Genomic DNA, 16,669 nt, shown 5'->3' on the forward strand with positions numbered 1-16,669 from the left:
ACAGGAGCAAACTGGATGTTTCAAAGCTTCGGAAGAAAAACATAAAGAGTTTTGATTTGCCGGTATTCAACAAAAAGACAGAAAGGTTTTTAGAATGCAAGCCGTGCGGCAGTGTTCAGCATGCGGCATCCGGGCCACGGGGGGACTTTTGGCCTCGCAAAGAGACGTTTCCAGCAGGAGAGGAGCAGCGTGCAGTCGCTTGATGAGGTATTTCTGGGCTTCCAAAGAAAAAAAAAAATTATTCTTGAAAAAATAAGACTAGCGTTCTAAATAAACTATGACTCTTCATATCTTTTCAGGGAAAAAAAAACTGTCGTACTAAAACTTTTGGTCTTGAAAACAATTCAACCTTTATTCTAATAAAACACATTTTGTTCCTTGAAAAAAATTCCTGCTTTGACTAAATATACAGTATTATTCTTGAAAAAATGACTATGTTGAACACCACTACAATATTTTTTTGTAGTCAATCTTTTATTATAAATAATGACTATTATTTTTATACAATAAGAGAATACGACTAGTAATTTGGAAAAATGTTTGTATCACCATCATATTGCTATTCGTTTCTAAATGAAAAAAAAACTCACTTTAAAACATTTTAAAATATTTTTCAACTGAAAAACGTTTTCTAAATAGGACTTCTTTGAAAAAAAAAATAAAAGCTTACCATTGTGGAAAATTAGGAATTTATTCTCCTAAAATGAATGTTGGTTTGTTGAAGAAATGCAAACTTGTTTGTGTTTTTCACACTTGACAGCCATCCAGCAGGCGTCCTGTTCAGCGCCAGAAAGATGCCAAACAGCAAGTTGCAGGAAGGCCAAGCGAGTTCGCACACAAGCGCCGCATCTTCAAACTTGAGCCACCTTTGTTCTGCTCCGTCTGCGCAGGTCAGTTTTACCTCAATATTGCTTGCGTTTTTCTTCAGTTTTTGTGGGATGAAGCGGGTGCATGCAATGGAGTACACAAATTCTTCTCACTCATCAGTAGGCGCTGTCATATTTGTTCTTAACATGAGCTCCCGACTGATGTTTAACTAAACTAACTTGGTGACATGCTGCTTTAGAAGAGATGGCTAGAGCAGATACACGCAATGCAGTCTTGTCAGATCTGCTCACTAATGCGATAGTTGCTGCCTGCCGCTCTTTGTAGATTTTTTTTTTTTTTTTTGCTTTTACGATCCATGTGCTTTTGGACTATGAGCCACATGGTGCTTCACCACTCAAACGTATTTTCCTTGCAGCAAGCGGAGCACCTGACTCACGACGCCCTGATCAGGAGGGCGACTTCGTTGGTCACCGACGGCACCGGCACACTCCTGTCGCAGAGCACCTTTGCACTGGTCGACGCACTCGATGCCTACACGAAGGTGAGTGACGCCCCAAAACTGAAAGTCCTTTCCAGTCCCGAACCCCCGAAGGGCAAAGGGAAGGAAAGGTGTCACATATTTCTTCTTAAAAAGGATTGTTTTATAACATTAAAGTCTGGTATTTTTAATCGTAAAAAGTTACCATTTCACTAGTGATATTTTACTCTCACTTTTATGAGAATACTTTTTTTTTTTAGAAAATCACATTTTCAAAAATAAAGTGAGGTATGAGAATAAAGTCAAATGTTATCAAAACAAAAAACAAAAATGAATGAGACATTAATGATTTTAATGAGAACAAATTATTTACCCCCCAAAGAAAAAAAAAAGTTGGAACGACGCAACAGTAGTTTAACGGTAGTTCTAATTATTTTTTGGTTCAGGAATAAAAAATCATTACGTTACAACAGTCGTGTGATTCTTTTAGAATCACAATCTTAGGAGAATAGGAAGTTTGTTTTGGCTTGTCCATTTCGGGGTTGCCACAGCGTGTCATCTCAGATGAACGCATATATATGTTTGGCACAATTTTTACACCGGATGCCCTTCCTGATGCAACCCTTCTCAGGGAGTGGAGGCCGCGGTGGGGTACGAACCCACAACCCCTGGTTTACCAAACCAGTGCTCTAACCACTGAGCTACTTTTTTTTTTTTAATTTATTTATTATTTTTTTTCTTTACAAAAAGTCACAGAATTTAAGTTGTTTTTATTCACATTTCATGATAATATAATAATACTTATGCTAAAAAAATACTTTTTCCTAATTCATTTTAGTAAAATCATGATTTTTAGGGAGAAGTCTTTTCATTTTTGAATTTCAAATGTTGAATTAGGAAAAAAAAATAAATTCTCATTTTTTTAATTTCAATTGTAATTAAATAAACTGATCACATGCATGAAACTATGTAACTAAGTAATTAATTAAAAAAATAGTATTTTACCAGTTTTCCTATTTTAAGTCAATTAAATAATTTAGCCCATTATTCATTGACAAAAAAATGAATAAAACCATTAATTTAGGTCTGACGGTGTGCAAATGAGCAGAAACCCGTGCCAACTAGCATGATATCACATGAAAATTCCGCTGTGAGCGCCATGGTCCAAACGAATGCGCAACGACGCCTCATGAAGGGTTTTTGTGCGTCTTTCCAGGCTCTGCACACACGCATCGCCCTGCAGAGACGCTTCCTGACCTCGTTGGGAAAACTGAGCCCCGCCGAGGAGGACTCGCTTCAGCAGGCCATTTATGGACAGAAGACAGAGGTAACTTGAACTCTTTATCAATAATCATAAAATTCCAATGCCAAATTTAAATAGCGCTTTTTTTTCAACATTTCACATAAAACATTAAGGCGGGGGTCGGGGGGGGGTCACTTAAATGGGAAAAAACTTTGTGATCTCCCAGGATTTCATTTTCAAGTTAGATTTTTTTTTTAGGTGGTTAGTGCATCCGCCTCACAAGCGTGTGATGCAACGTGGGAACATTTTACAACGGTCTGATGTCATTCTGGGCTCTCTCTTGACAGGTCAGCGGGCATCTGGATGAATGCAAACGCTTCGAGACCACCTGGATCAAGGCCGTCAACTTGTGCCAAATGGCAGCGGAGGCAGCGTACGCGGCTGGTGAGTGAAGCAGGACACAGACGCTTATGTTATCCACGCACGTGTACATGTGTACACATCCTCAAATTGTCCACTTACATCTGACTGGAGTACCCCACTTTTTCTTTTTAGGATCGGAGCAGGCATCCGCCACGTTGACGGCCAGCGTTAGCCTGGCGCGGTCGCGGGCCGACCGGGCCCGGAACGCGGCGGCGGCGGCTGACAAGAAGCTGGCTGAGACCAAAGTGGACGAGATCCAAAGGATGGCAGAGTACGCCGCCTCCTTGGAGGACGCGGACGAGCTGGAAATACATGAAGCTTACTTGAGAGAGGACTGATTGAGGAGGAAAGACACTTCGTAGTTCCGGTAGCCAGATTTGTTTCGTTGATTGCCACCTTAGTGTTCAGGAACCATGTTGAAGGGAGTTGAGGAGCTTCATTTGAGCAAAACAATCCATTGCTGCCATCTTGGTGTCAAAGAGCAATGTCAAAGTGGGTGGAGGAGCTTCACTTAGAACAAAGTTGTGCTTTGCTGCCTTCTGGTGGCATCTAACCTTATCCGGGTGGGAGGGGCCATTGAATTGGTCATTATTTAGGGCTATTTATTCGACTAATTAATGCTTTTAGAAGCAAATTGACAGCTCAGTTCAAAAACACTTTCTCTTTCTGGTCAATTTTTTACAAAACATGGAGAGGCATTACAAAATACTCGCGGGCGACGCCCTGCGCTGGACGCTAGCCAATCGCAGGGCACTTATTCGACAAACTCGGTTCACGTTCACACTCACAAGATGGACGATTGCCACGTGTTTTGATTGGAGGGGGAAGCTGTTCTTCCAATGTATTTCATATTTATTACGTTATTATTCTTCACATGATTACACTAAAATGAAGGCAAAATAGTGTTTTAATAACACAATGTTTGGTCGGGTTTGTTGCATCAGAAACAGTCTTTATCTTTGGTTAGTATTTTCATTTCATACATGCATTCATCATAATCACAAAGCTCAGCTGGAAAGAAGAAATAAAAATGTCTATGTTTTCAACTGAATATGTTCACGTGTTTTTTGTGACAGGGATGCAAATTACGAATAATAAATAACACGTTCATTGTCCTCATAAGTTTCTATTGCACAGCGAAAAATATCTCCTAGTTGGCAACACTAAAGGAAAGTTGTTCTTCTTGTTTGTTTCCACTGGCGACACACATACAGTGTTTGCGTTATTCACGGGTGTTAAGTTGCTTACACCTTCGCGAATAATGGATGCATTAATAATACACACTGATTACAGTCAGCAGGCATGCCAGCACTTATTGTACCGTGTATGTAAGCTACCATATAATGGCACTCACGAGGCAGCGAAGAATAATTCCCTTTCAAATCTTTTATCTCCTGAACATTTTTAGGAGAGTTTTCTGTAACAGTGACTGTAAATTAAACTCCAATTGATCTGTTAATTAAAAAAAAATAAAACAGACATATTCTTTTGATGCTGCAACAGATGGCAGACTAAAGCAATAATGTTAGCAAGAAGGCTAACTATGGTGTGTTGCTAAAAGACTCAAAGACAACCCAGATGACATATTTTACCAATGAGAAAATACCTGAACATGATGGAGGTTTGGTTCCCAGTCTGTTCTCTACAATATCTGCCAGTACAACCCCTAAAACGACATTTTTGTCACACTTTTCACTTGGGCTCGGTTAATCACTTTTCTGGCACCTGGAAGTACACTGGCACCACCCATTGTTTCCGAAACTTCATGAAAAAGTCTTCGTTTACGGCTTATGGCCACCAGATGGCAGCAGCCCGTCACGTGAGACCGGAAGTATTGACGTACCTTCGGCGACGGGAACGTTGATTGTGGCGGACCAACATGGCCGCGCTCGGGCGGGGGGCAGCCTTCCTACGTTTACTCCGGTAGGTTCTGTTTTAAATTCACTGAAATCAAACATTTCCCCACAATATCGACATTACGTGTAAATGTAAATATAAAGAGCAGTATGACTTGCTATTCTGAGCAAATAAGACGCATAGGTTCGACCGGAAAGGAAAATAGTGAAACGCAACTACAGTGCAGGAATTCAAACATGAACGACAAATTAATTCAACACCGATGTACACGTTATCAACGAGACGTTTACAAACACGTTAACCGGGTTGATGCAGCTGAAATGGAAGAAAGTGGTGTCGTATTGACGCGTGCACGCAAGCCACCACATTAAGGTGCACCTGAGAAATAACGAGGAACGAAAGGTGACATGACGCGAGGGCGGTGACGATGGCAGAATAGAATTGCAACGTGCGCCCACACTGCCCGTTGGCAGCCAAGAAGTAGCTGTGGGTCCTTACTTGGCAGTTGAGTGAGCAAACGGACCTCCTCTCATGTTTAAGTGTAAATAAAATACTAATAAAATGAAAAAAAAAAAAAAACAGGTTGTGCTTTCGATTTGCTTACCCAAGAATACAATGTGCAGTCACAAATGAGTACTTTTTAGCTATTAATTGAAATAGAAGATAAACCTAAAATAAACAACAGATACAAGCATGTTTTTGTGTTTGTGTGGCCGCAAATTGATCATTAATGAGTGTCAAGACGAATAAGTGTATGACTGTTAAGTTAAATCTTAAAATAATCAGAAAACATGAGTTGCTTGTAGTCAATCTGGGAGCAGCAGCAGGAGAAGGAGTCGATAAAGGGTTGGGAACGATGATTTGAGAGACGTGTTATTTTTGGTAGGAGGAAAAACTTCACCGGCAAGGTAACACTGACTATATTGTGGCCTCTTGCAGGAGCAATGCCCAGGTGCTGTGCAGGCGCTGCAAACCAAGCTGGAGGAGCGTGGCAGGGATGGTGTCGGTGACCCTGGGTGGCACCCTGTGCGCCGTTCCCTTCACTCAGGTACCACAGATGTAGTTTTTTTTTTGTCATGTTGTATTAGGGTGGAAGTTTTCCTGGAAAATTTTGAGAACATTTTTAGTATTTCTTGTGGAAATTCAAGCTGAGGAATTTTGGATTGCAATCATATAAAAACTTTTGGTTTGTCAGAAGCATACATCCATGCAAAATAATATTAAAATACAAAGTATTTCATCAAATTTGGAAGGGGAGGCATTCCTGCAAAATATTTAAACGCAAGACCTTATAATTAGAACTTATCAAGTTTTATGTATTTTATTGAACAGTAAATTAGGAAGAATCAAATTGAAAATCAAGGTGAAATAAATGCATTTTCCAACACTATTCAAGTTCCCCATTAAGAGCCAACTTTCAATTTGGTTTGGCTAAATTGCTTTGATTCCCATGGAAACATTCCCACTTTTAAAATTGCCATAATGTTCCAACCTGTTTCTTGTGCTGTTGCAGGTTCCCAGTCTCACTCACGAGTCTCTGATCAAACGAGCGGCCTCGTTGGTAACGGACAGCTCCAGCACCTTCCTATCGCAGAGCACCTTGGCGCTCATAGATGCCATCACCGAGTATTCAAAAGTGAGTTTGAACAGACAAGAAAACTTTGCAATTTAGCTTTGCCAACTACTGTGAAAGGTTGGCGTATCCTGCGGTTAATTATCCAACTTTTATTAATTGGTCCAAGTGTTAAAATTTCAACCAACCAACCATCCATCTGTCCGTCCATCCATCCATCCATCTTCTTAGCTGCTTATCCTCACAAGGGTCGCGGGGACTGCTGGAGCCCATCCAAGCTTTCAACAGGCAGGAGGCGGGGTATACCCTGAACTGGTGGCCAGCCAATTGCAGGGCACATGGAGACAAACAGCCGCACTCACAATCACACCCAGGGGCAATTTAGAGTGTTCAGTCAATTCATGTTTTTGGAATGTGGTAAAAAACCGGAGTGCCGGGAGAAGACCCACGCAGGCATGGGGAGAACATCCAAACTCCACACAGGCGGGGCTGGGATTGAACCCGGGATCTAAGAACTGTGAGGCCAACGCTTTCCAGCTGATCCGCCGTATTCAAATTTATTTCCTCCAAATAAATTATCTTTGTTCACCTATCCATACCTGTGATGTATAGTGATAGGCCCAATAAGTAAACGCTCTTCCTTTTGGTGCTGGGAGGGGCAATTTCGGTCCAGCTAAACTTGTCCAAATTTCACACTGAGGAAGTACATTTGGCAGTAAAGTGAAACAAGATCAGCATTTTTTCAGGTACCAAAAGCTCTCTATCATGTAAAAGAAGTCCTTTGGTTTCATCTTGTGGTATCTGTAGAAATATTTTAAAATGAGGGGAGAAGCTTAATTTATCAGGACATGGCCTTTTCCAAGAGAGGTTTTGCCACCATTTTGGTGTATCTTTGGGCAATTACCAGTCACTCACATTTGAAAAATGTACAGGTGTGGAAGAAGTGGTCAGTCATGCCCGCAGATATAAAGTTGCGGGTGTGTGTTCTGTTTGTAATTATGAGTGTAACCCTTTAAGAGCGGAGGGGTGTGGTGTCAAGTAAACTAGGAAGTAGAAGTAGTCTGAGCACCAGCTCGTTTTTAAAGACTGTGTGCTTCCGTGTTTAAAAAAAAAAAAAAAAAAACGTCAGGCTGTCGTTCACTGCGCTGGATCGGTTTTCATGTGCGCTGAGAGTGTGCGACAAGTTCGCAATTGCACAGTGGCGCAGCTTCGAAGGAACATTGGTCAAGACTACACAAAATAAGCGACTTCTTTCAATATCTATGTATTTCTACTCGTAACAAATTTTATGCACGTGCTCGACTGTGCAGATTTGCGAGTGCAATGGCGCTCGGACGCATATGCGCCCGTTAGATCACAGTGACTGCATTAGAAAATTTTTTTGCAACTTCTCATAATTTGGGAGTAATCTGCCAGAATCTCTCAGGTGTCTGAAGAAACCCATAAAATGGCCAAAAATTCCATTAATGCAGAGAAGGATTTGACACAAAATGGCAGACTGATGAGCTGTATTATTTTGTTTGTTTGTTTGTTTTTATTTTTGGGCAGGCTGTGCAGACGCTGATAACGCTCCAAAAGCGCTACCTGGCCTCGCTGGGAAAGCTGAGCCAGGTGGAGGAGGACTCTATTTGGCAGGTGATGATTGGCCAGCGAGCGGAGGTGAGAGATGGCCGCCGATGCGACTCGAACGCTGCGGTAGATCACAACAACGTTCATGATGATAATATCATGTCTTCTCTGTTGTGATAGCTCAACGACAGACAAGAGGATTGCAAGCGTTTTGAGGCCGTGTGGGTCACCGCCCTGCGCTTGTGTGAAACAGCAGCAGAGGCAGCATATACTTCAGGTGTGCAAGTAAATAAATAAACCACTCGGGAAATGTCCCGGGAAAAACGCAGCGCCGTTAATGCTTTTACATCACGACGCGTGCGTTTGCAGGCGCGGAACACGCGTCCATCACCATGCAGACCAACATTCAGCTTGCCCGCTCCCAAGCCGAGGAGGCGCTCAAATTGTCCAGAGGTCTTGACAAGACGCTGCTGGAGGTGAAAGCCCTGGAGGTCCAGGCGAGCGCCCAGCGCGCCGCCGCTCTGGAGAAGAGCGAGGACGACGTGCCCGAAGCTTACCTCAGGGAGGACTGAAGAGACGACCGCAAATCAAGATCAGTGAATAAACAAACTTTACTGGGCCGAGGGAGAGACCCCGCCGCGTCGATGCAAATCTCGATTGCCTTGGTGGAGGTCTTTGGAAATTCAGGAGTTTCTAACTTTCTTTATGTTCTGACGTTGGCGGAGGTCTTTGCACTGCTTGTTGTATTCAGTCTTTCATGTCAACTTTGGAGTGATTACTTTTTGTCAACACTGAATAAAAGCACATGAGATTACAAGAGATTTTTGTCGCATCATTTGTTCTAGCGCAAAACAGATTTTGTTGTCGGTTCCTTTGTCTCTAGTTGCTGTGAAAAATAATCCCAAAAGAGCTTCCGAATGAAGGTTTGCTTGAGGAAGTGTGAAAAGCGCATTTGTAGCATCTGAAGCTTTGGGAACAAAACGCCCCCCACACCCCCATGTCAAGACAAACACTGTTTTTCTTCAAACCGCTTCCTAAAACCCTTGACCGTCGTGTGGTAACGTTAGACGCGTGTGGGAGTTGCTGTTTGTCGTTTCAAAAGTCACTCGGCAGCGTCATTCCAAGTAAATTAGCCGTGCGTGATGTCCCTCGTTCGGTCCGTCATCGCAACACTTAGAGGTTCACAAAGCGTGTCGGAAGGCCCATCAGTCGGAGTCCATCAGGTGCTCACGGGGCGAAATGCTCTGAAAAGTAAACCTCGGGTCCTTTTGCACAAAATCCTGATTTTATTCAATTCTCCCCCCCACCAAACACCCACCCACCCCAAGTTTTGTGGTCAGATGAGACCAAAATTGGACTTTTTGGTCATAATTCCACTCACCGTGTTTGGAGGAAGACAGATGAGGTCTATCCCAAGAACAACATCCCTACTGTGAAGCATGGGGGGGTGGTAGCATCATGGTTTGGGGGTGTTTTTCTGCACATGACATGCACACTGTATTAAGGAGAGGATGACCGCGACCATGAATTGTGAGATTTTGGGAACCAACTTCTTTCCCTCAGTCAGAGCATTGAAGCTGGGTCGTGGCTGGATATTTCAACATGACAATGACCCGAAGCACACAATCAGGAAAACCGAGGAGTGGCTCTGTCAGAAGCAGGTCAAGGTTCTGGGGTGGCGTAGCCAGTCTCCAGACCTAAACCCAATAGAAAATCTTTGGAGGAGTGTTTCTCAGCGACAGCCCAGAAAGCTGTCTGATCAAGAGATCTGTGTGGAGGAGTGGGCCAAAATCCCTCTTGCAGTGTGTGCAAACCTGGTGAACAACTACAGGAAACGTTTGACCTCTGTAATTGCAAACAAAGGCTACTGTACCAAATATTAACATTGGTTTCCTCAGGTGTTCAAATACTTATTTGCAGCTGTATCACACAAAAAAAATCATTAAAAAAAATCATCCATTGTGATTTCTGGATTTTTATTTTTAGATTATCTCTCTCACAGTGGACATGCACGATGAAAATTTCAGACCCCTCCATGATTTCTAAGTGAGAGAACTTGCAATATTGCAGGGTGTTCAAATACTTATTTTCTTCACTGTATTACTGTATATATGTTGGGGATTTCTTTGAAACAGGTTTCACCGCCGCCATGAACTTGCATCAACTTCCAGAGAAATGTTTTTATTTTATTACAGATTGGTGCCTTCAGATGCAAATGATCCTGTGTGTTTGTTGTGAATGCAACATTACTCTCCTCAACAATTATTCCCATAAGAATCTTCAAGCTGCTTATTGCCAGTCCCGGCTGAGGTTTACTCACAAACTATCCTCAAAACACCAGTAACCAAAAAGTGCATTCCGCAAGCTTAATGTTAACACAATGCATAATGCGAAAGGCAGGTTGACGAATCGCGGTAATAGTCGCTGGTTCCCAGAGGGACCAGAAAAATTGTTAAGTTGGGACCACACTGACTCTATTTTTCATAAACTAGCGTTTTTTTCCTGTTGGTTGGCTCTGGCGCTTTGTCGTGTTGTGGAAGAAAATTAATTTTAAAACTCCCGAACAATAAAATTGATTTACAGTAATCGATAACATTAATTATTCTCCCAGCCCTAAGGGGTCAGTTTTTACTTCTCAGTAGTTTATTGGGGTGATGGAAATTTCAAGAAAAGGCGTCTATTCACGTCATAGCCTCTTTGATCTTTAGACTTGGGGAAGCAGCATGTGGTTGATGGCCCAAGGTTGTTCCCGTCAACAGTTGCATGTTTGTGATCCCAAACTGCTTCTGAACAAATATGTTTTTGATACTTCCCACAGCAAACAAACTTTTTTTTTTTCCTGACTGAAGCCGTTTCTGCGACTTAATCCAACAACATGCTGGTGCGTTCAAGTGTCATTCATAATAAATATGTTTTAAAACATCGACACAATAAAAAAAAATTATAATCATTTCCATTTTGACTTGTGGCCAAAGTCAGGCTTTGTAAAGGTGCGCCATCGGATGGCGCTATAGCAGCACGTTTCCATTTTCTTATATCAATTCAACACAGCACTAATGAATAAAATGTGTTCTTTGATGTGTACAGGAGGGGGGGGGGGGAGTGAAAAACTGACTTTATGGCCACCGTAATTATGTTTACTTGGTTAAGAACAGCAAAAGTATTATATTGGACCCGTTTTTTTTAAACCGTCTAGTCGGGGAAACCCGGCCACAAACAAAAAAGATAGGAAAGGGAAAAAGCCGAAAGGAAGACAGAACAGAAATAAACTTAACACAACTCCACTTTAGAGTGAGGCCTTTAAAAAAAAAAAAATGGTGTCACGGTGGATCAGCTGTTAAAGCGTTGGCCTCACAGTTCTGAGGACCCAGCTTCGATCCCAGCCCCATCTGTGTGGAGTTCGCATGTTCTCCCCGTGCCTGCGTGTGTTTTCTCCAGGCACTCTGCTTTCCTCCCACATCCCAAAAGCGTTCACTGGACACTAAATTGCCCCTAGGTGTGATTGTGAGTGCGGCTGTTTGTCTCCATGTTCCCTGGGATTGGCTGGCAACCAGTTCAGGGTGTACCCCGCCACCTGCCCGTTGACAGCTGGGATAGGCTCCAGCACTCCTTGCAACCCTTGTGAGGATAAGTGGCTAAAGAAAATTGATGGATGTGGGTTTGGGAACAAGATGGAGGAGATCAAGGCTGGGTGGAGGCAGTGGCGTCACTAGATCTATTTTACGGGGGGCTGAAGCCCCAATACATCTTGCTGCCCCCCACAAACACATTAAAAATATTGAGTTGTATTTGGTTAGGACCCCTAAAATCAACATTAAGATCCCTAAATGATTGTGTAGTTATGCAAAAAAAAAAAAAAAAAAAAAAAAAGCAAAACATCTCACACCCTCTCTGCCAAGTTGTGACGCTGTCAAATCAAAAACAAACATCTATCTATCGATTTTCTTCGCCGCTAATCCTCACAAAAGGTGTGGGGAGTGCTGGAGCCGATTTCAGCTGTCAACGGGTACGAGCCAGGGGTACACCCTGAACTGGTCGCCAGCCAATCGCAGGGCACATGGAGACAAACAGCCGCACTCACAATGACACCTACAGGCAATTTAGAGTATCCAATTATTGTTGGATGTTTTGGGGATGTGGGAGGAAACCGGAGTGCCCGGAGGAAACTCACCTAGGCACGGGAGAACATGCAAACTCCACACAGGCAAGACCGGAATTGAACCCGGAACCTCAGAACTGTGAGCTCCCCCCAAAAAAATGAGCTCAAGTCTCATTCCGCCGATGGTCTGAACTAGAAGTTTTGATTGATTTTCTGAATTGTTAGTTGAACTCCAGTTTTGAGGTTGTCTCAACTCCTTACGTCGGCAGGCTTGTATTGTGAGGACTCATAAAGAAATGATTTATCATGTGAGCCATGAACGAGTGTTGTTGCTATGTAAACTGGCACTGGAAGAGGTCGGGTTGATTGATTTGTGGAAAAGGGCACCGCTTCCCTCCCGGGGATTTTAGGCCCTCTCAGGATATTAATAGGCCACCAAGGGCTGCTTAGGGGCAGGAGGTATAGCGAGGAAACACATTACAGCTCATCCTTTATTCACCATGAGGCCCACTTGAAATTGTTTCACCACACCGAGAAGTCTTTGAAAATTCAGCCCTTCGAGCCCGTTTCCCTGAGCGACATTAAATTTGTTCGACGTGTCCACCGAGGGTTGACCCACCAAAAAGTCTCGAGGACCCATGCTCGGAAAGACACGGGCGGCCTGGCATTTCGCGTTGAAGCGGCCATTGTTTTGGTTATTTCCACTTTTCCTTCAAAGAGAAAAATGTCTTCACCTTTTTTTGAATGTTTATAAATTCAGCCCCAGCAAGTCTGCTTGACTTAGGGACATGGAATTTGGTCGACGGGTCCATCATGAGTGGAACCGCAATGCCACAGAAACAAACAAAAAAAACCCCAAAAACAGGAAATCTGCCGTTTTTGGTCTGAAGAAGCCGCACGAATGATAGCGACATGAATGAATTAGTTCACTTTGTGATTTTCATCTGGCGAAATGTGTTTTGAAATCACTCGGAAGTCAACTTTGGCGCGTTCACGGGACGAAGCGCTTTTGTTTATCTTAAGTGATTAAATAGGATGGCTCCCCCAAACTGCCGACTCTGCAAAATTGTCAGGCCGTGCCAAAAGTGCCGCACCGTCATAGGCGGTCGGCTACTTTGCCCTCAAGGAAGTCATCTCCTAAGCTTCCTTGTTGTGCAATGCTTTTCGCAGCAAAGCCACTTCATTGTTTCCGATACCACCCAAAGGAGCAAAATCATTATTTGGGCTTGTTACTACATCTCAAAGTACCTTGAAAAATAGCAAGTCACACTCCAGTATCATTCCTTTATTTTCCATCCATCCATTTTCTTCACCGCTTATCCTCACAAGGGCCTAGGCAGAACCTTGAAACACATCCCGTTAAAACTTCTTTCTTCCAAGGGGGGAAAAAAAGAGACAAGGACAACTAGATCCTTGTGTCAGACACGGGGGTTGACATGCTGTTTTAACCATCCATCCATTTTCTTAGCCGCTTATCCTCACAAGAGTGGGGCCCATCCCAGCTTCACCGTGCCGCCCCTTTATTTTTATTTGATCAATATATTTTTTTAAATAATCTTGAAACAGTCAAAGTTATATTTTTTTTATTTTTCCATTTTTATTTTAAGATTTTTGTTGTGTTTTTGAAGGGTTAGTTACTAACAAAAGTGAAATAAGGCGCAATCACCCGTCCTTTATGTCAAGGTAAAGAACTATCCTATCCTTTTTTTAGATGTTTTTATTTCTGATGATTTTGACTCAGCAGATTTCCATTTGTTTAAATGCTATTTATTGCATGGTATGTTTTGTCATTTTAGCAGACTGTCTTTCTTCTTTTTTTTTTTTTAAACATATCTCTTTGGTCTTTGTGATTAAATGGATGCCGTCAGTCACATTGTCATTGAGAGTTACATGGGTTGTTGTATTTTTTGTTTTGCCCGATTGGCTTTGTGGTGTTTTTGCGTCATTCAAGTTTTTGTTGGTACATCCCAAGCCGTGTCCAAGTGGTACAGCCCACATCTCGCGTGGAGGAGGCGAGCAAGCTTTTTCCTCAGCAGCAGTTCGGACCGCACGAGGACGACACGGTCCGGTCCACGGAGCCATGGAGCCGCTGTTCGGACTTTTAACAACACTCCTCGTCGTTTACGGACTTGCGGGTGAGTCGCTCGTAGTCTTTAGTTAGTTGCGAGAAGTTTGTGTGGCGTTTTTTTCTTCTTCTTTGTAACATCTGTGAGAGACCGGCGAGTCGTGCCAGCTTTTTTTTTTTTTTTTTTTTTTTGGTTCGGTTTGCTGGGGCTGCTGCTAGCTTGATGAGGTTTTCACCATCACTCCAAGCGGCTGTAAAAAGTCCTTCAAAGGTGTCAAAATGGCGATAAAAGACAGCCCGATAGGTGCGTGGTATGTGAGTGCTGACTTTGATGCCAAGGTGGTGTGTCTGGCGTTGTTTTCGGGCGAGAGCGAAGGGAGGCGGCGTAGTTTTGCTCCGCCGCGGGCGTGAGGTCTGGCAGAGGGCGAGAGTGGGGCACACGCAGGCCCGCTTCAGGGGAGGCACTGCGGCGGACTCTTCGGCAACTTTGTCCCGGAGCTCTGGTTCCATGCCATTTGGAGGACGTCCTTTCCCCTTCGCTCCCTCCACCAAACATGCAATATTTTTTCCATTAGCCTTATATGTTTGTGCTTCTCGTTCTTGAGCTTTAGATATAGTTGCAGTTTTCATCTAATATTTAGTTTTTAAAAAAACATTTTATTAACTTTTTTTTTGCATTTCTTTTAAGTAGCAGTTCGCATTTTTCATTAACCAACCTGAAAGTCATCCAGATATTTGATAATTTGATTGCATATTTAGAATTGTGCATTTTTTTCATGAAGTATTTTGTATTTTTCATAATATTGTGATTTCCCCCCCCCCCCACTAGCTATTTTTATACATATGTTTTGTAATATTTCTGTAGTTAAAAAAAATTGTTTTACTTTTTTAACCATTTTTTGGAGGGTGTGTGTGTTTAAAAAAAAAAAAAAAGGTCACTCCAATCAACCCAAATAGGTAATTTCAATACAAAAAATGGTGATTAAAACAAGCAGATTGTTGTGTTGACTTTGATGTGGAGTGGTGGGGCTAGTTTTGTCAGTGGTGGTGGTCGTTGTGGGGGGGATGGGGCTGGGGTGTAGTGCAGGCTTGTGGGAAGTGAAGGGTCACTCCAGGGGAGGCACTGCGGAGTCTCCGGGAGGAATGACCTGCATCTTGGGCTGAATTCCATCTGGGGGACCGCCCCAAGCCCTCCACCCTCCACCTAATTCCCTGTTGTCCTTTACAGACCGGTGTCGTGCAGTTGAGGAGGGCCTTTTTAAATTTTAAAAAATATATATTTATTATTACAAGGCACACAATTTAAGTAGACAATGTAGTCTGGATGTCTGAATGGGAAACCAAAGAAAACGAGGGGTGGGGGGGTGCCCTATTGAAGTTGGATTTATTGGTTATCTGTATTGTAGTCATTTGCAACAACTGCGCTGTGGGATATTTTCTGATTCCGCTTTAATTGCTCCCAAAATTGTAATCTAGTCTTGAAAAATTGAAATTTTTTTTTTTAATCCAGCGATACCTATTGACAGGCAGAACAATTACATCCTCTGGCACCAGATGGTAATTAACCTGTGTTCAAGTCAACGGGCCCACATTTCATAGTGCTAAGTACATTAGTGAGTAAACTGAGTAATCAGCATTATTCCAGCATAATTTGTGACGTGTTTGTTTGATACTGTGGTGCACCATTTTTCTTGTATGAAATATGGGCCTTTGTAAAACGTGCTATATTTTATAGGCAAGGTAATTAATTCAGTGTGGTACGTGGGCACCCTCTAGTGGTGTGTGAAAGAAATGCAAAATTAAATATTCAAACTGTAAATTAGTCGCTTAAGATCTCCAGTACAGCTGAGTTATATTTAAATTTGAAGTGCATCACATTTTCATTTTATCCATTAAATGTAAAATATTTTTTAAACCTGTGCAACACATGGTAGTTTCCTTCAAGTTCAGTTAAGTTTAGTTCCAGTATTGTATTCAGTGTACACAGCGACTTCGTGAGCACCCGACCGCGTATGTCTGGAAGTTGTTGATGCACTTGCGCAAATAATATGCTAACAGAATGTGGAGGATGAATTGTAAGTCGGCCTGTGGATTTGCTCTGGGCGGCAGGATGGTAGCGTCTATGTGTAAGGGAACTGAAGTTTAAAGTTAAGGCTTCTTTAGTTCTCATTAATTCTTTTTTTATATGCTACGCACAAGCACTGCACGGGGCAATGCGTAGGTCACGTGATGCAGTGCGGGCATTGTCACCTTCACAACTGTGGCGGTTATAAAGTGGCCTTTAGATGAATGGAATGAACATAATTCTATTTCATCAAGTGATTGTGCCATGTAACATAGTAGAAGAATATTTCGTTGCATTCACAAGTTTTTATTGGAATAAAAAAAAGAACTTTTTCTTGTCTTTGTAACCCGTTTAATATTCCTACATTTTGTTTTTTTATTTTAATTGGAACAAATACTGTAATTTTGTCATTCTAGTACAGTGGTACCTCTGCTTACGAAATTAATTCATTCTGAAAGTCATTTTGTAA

At 42.4% G+C, this 16,669-nt stretch overlaps 3 protein-coding genes across 3 annotated transcripts in view; all 3 read left to right on the forward strand.

Moving 5' to 3' along the window:
* On the forward strand, positions 1-3,310 carry LOC133504951 (diablo IAP-binding mitochondrial protein-like). The gene is made up of 6 exons (XM_061827701.1): positions 1-207; positions 761-890; positions 1,244-1,369; positions 2,523-2,633; positions 2,897-2,993; positions 3,105-3,310. Exons 1-6 carry the CDS (start codon positions 95-97, stop codon positions 3,308-3,310), a joined length of 783 nt encoding a protein of 260 aa, XP_061683685.1. The 5' UTR covers positions 1-94.
* A 1,446-nt stretch (positions 3,311-4,756) lies between these two features.
* LOC133505212 (diablo IAP-binding mitochondrial protein-like) lies at positions 4,757-8,792 on the forward strand. Its single transcript, XM_061828238.1, has 6 exons — positions 4,757-4,895; positions 5,769-5,877; positions 6,343-6,465; positions 7,951-8,061; positions 8,152-8,248; positions 8,341-8,792. Exons 1-6 carry the CDS (start codon positions 4,852-4,854, stop codon positions 8,541-8,543), a joined length of 687 nt encoding a protein of 228 aa, XP_061684222.1. The 5' UTR covers positions 4,757-4,851; the 3' UTR covers positions 8,544-8,792.
* Positions 8,793-14,018: 5,226 nt separating this feature from the next.
* Positions 14,019-16,669, forward strand: part of nectin3a (nectin cell adhesion molecule 3a) — a 44,295-nt gene continuing 41,644 nt past the window's right edge. The window contains exon 1 of the mRNA XM_061827650.1: positions 14,019-14,205. Within this exon, the coding sequence (XP_061683634.1) occupies positions 14,151-14,205 (55 nt within the window). The 5' untranslated portion in view covers positions 14,019-14,150. The remainder of the gene's footprint in view (positions 14,206-16,669) is intronic.

The sequence above is a fragment of the Syngnathoides biaculeatus genome, chromosome 8, assembly GCF_019802595.1.
Source record: "Syngnathoides biaculeatus isolate LvHL_M chromosome 8, ASM1980259v1, whole genome shotgun sequence".
In the NCBI taxonomy this organism is placed as follows: domain Eukaryota; kingdom Metazoa; phylum Chordata; class Actinopteri; order Syngnathiformes; family Syngnathidae; genus Syngnathoides; species Syngnathoides biaculeatus.

Coding starts and splice junctions, on each gene's coding strand:
- LOC133504951 (XM_061827701.1), top strand. CDS start 95: ATGCAAGCCGTGCGGCAGTGTTCAGCATGCGGCATCCGGGCCACGGGG. Junction 891..1,243: donor GTTCTGCTCCGTCTGCGCAG/GTCAGTTTTACC, acceptor TTTTCCTTGCAG/CAAGCGGAGCACCTGACTCA. Junction 2,634..2,896: donor TTTATGGACAGAAGACAGAG/GTAACTTGAACT, acceptor CTCTCTTGACAG/GTCAGCGGGCATCTGGATGA.
- LOC133505212 (XM_061828238.1), top strand. CDS start 4,852: ATGGCCGCGCTCGGGCGGGGGGCAGCCTTCCTACGTTTACTCCG. Junction 4,896..5,768: donor GCCTTCCTACGTTTACTCCG/GTAGGTTCTGTT, acceptor GGCCTCTTGCAG/GAGCAATGCCCAGGTGCTGT. Junction 8,062..8,151: donor TGATTGGCCAGCGAGCGGAG/GTGAGAGATGGC, acceptor CTGTTGTGATAG/CTCAACGACAGACAAGAGGA.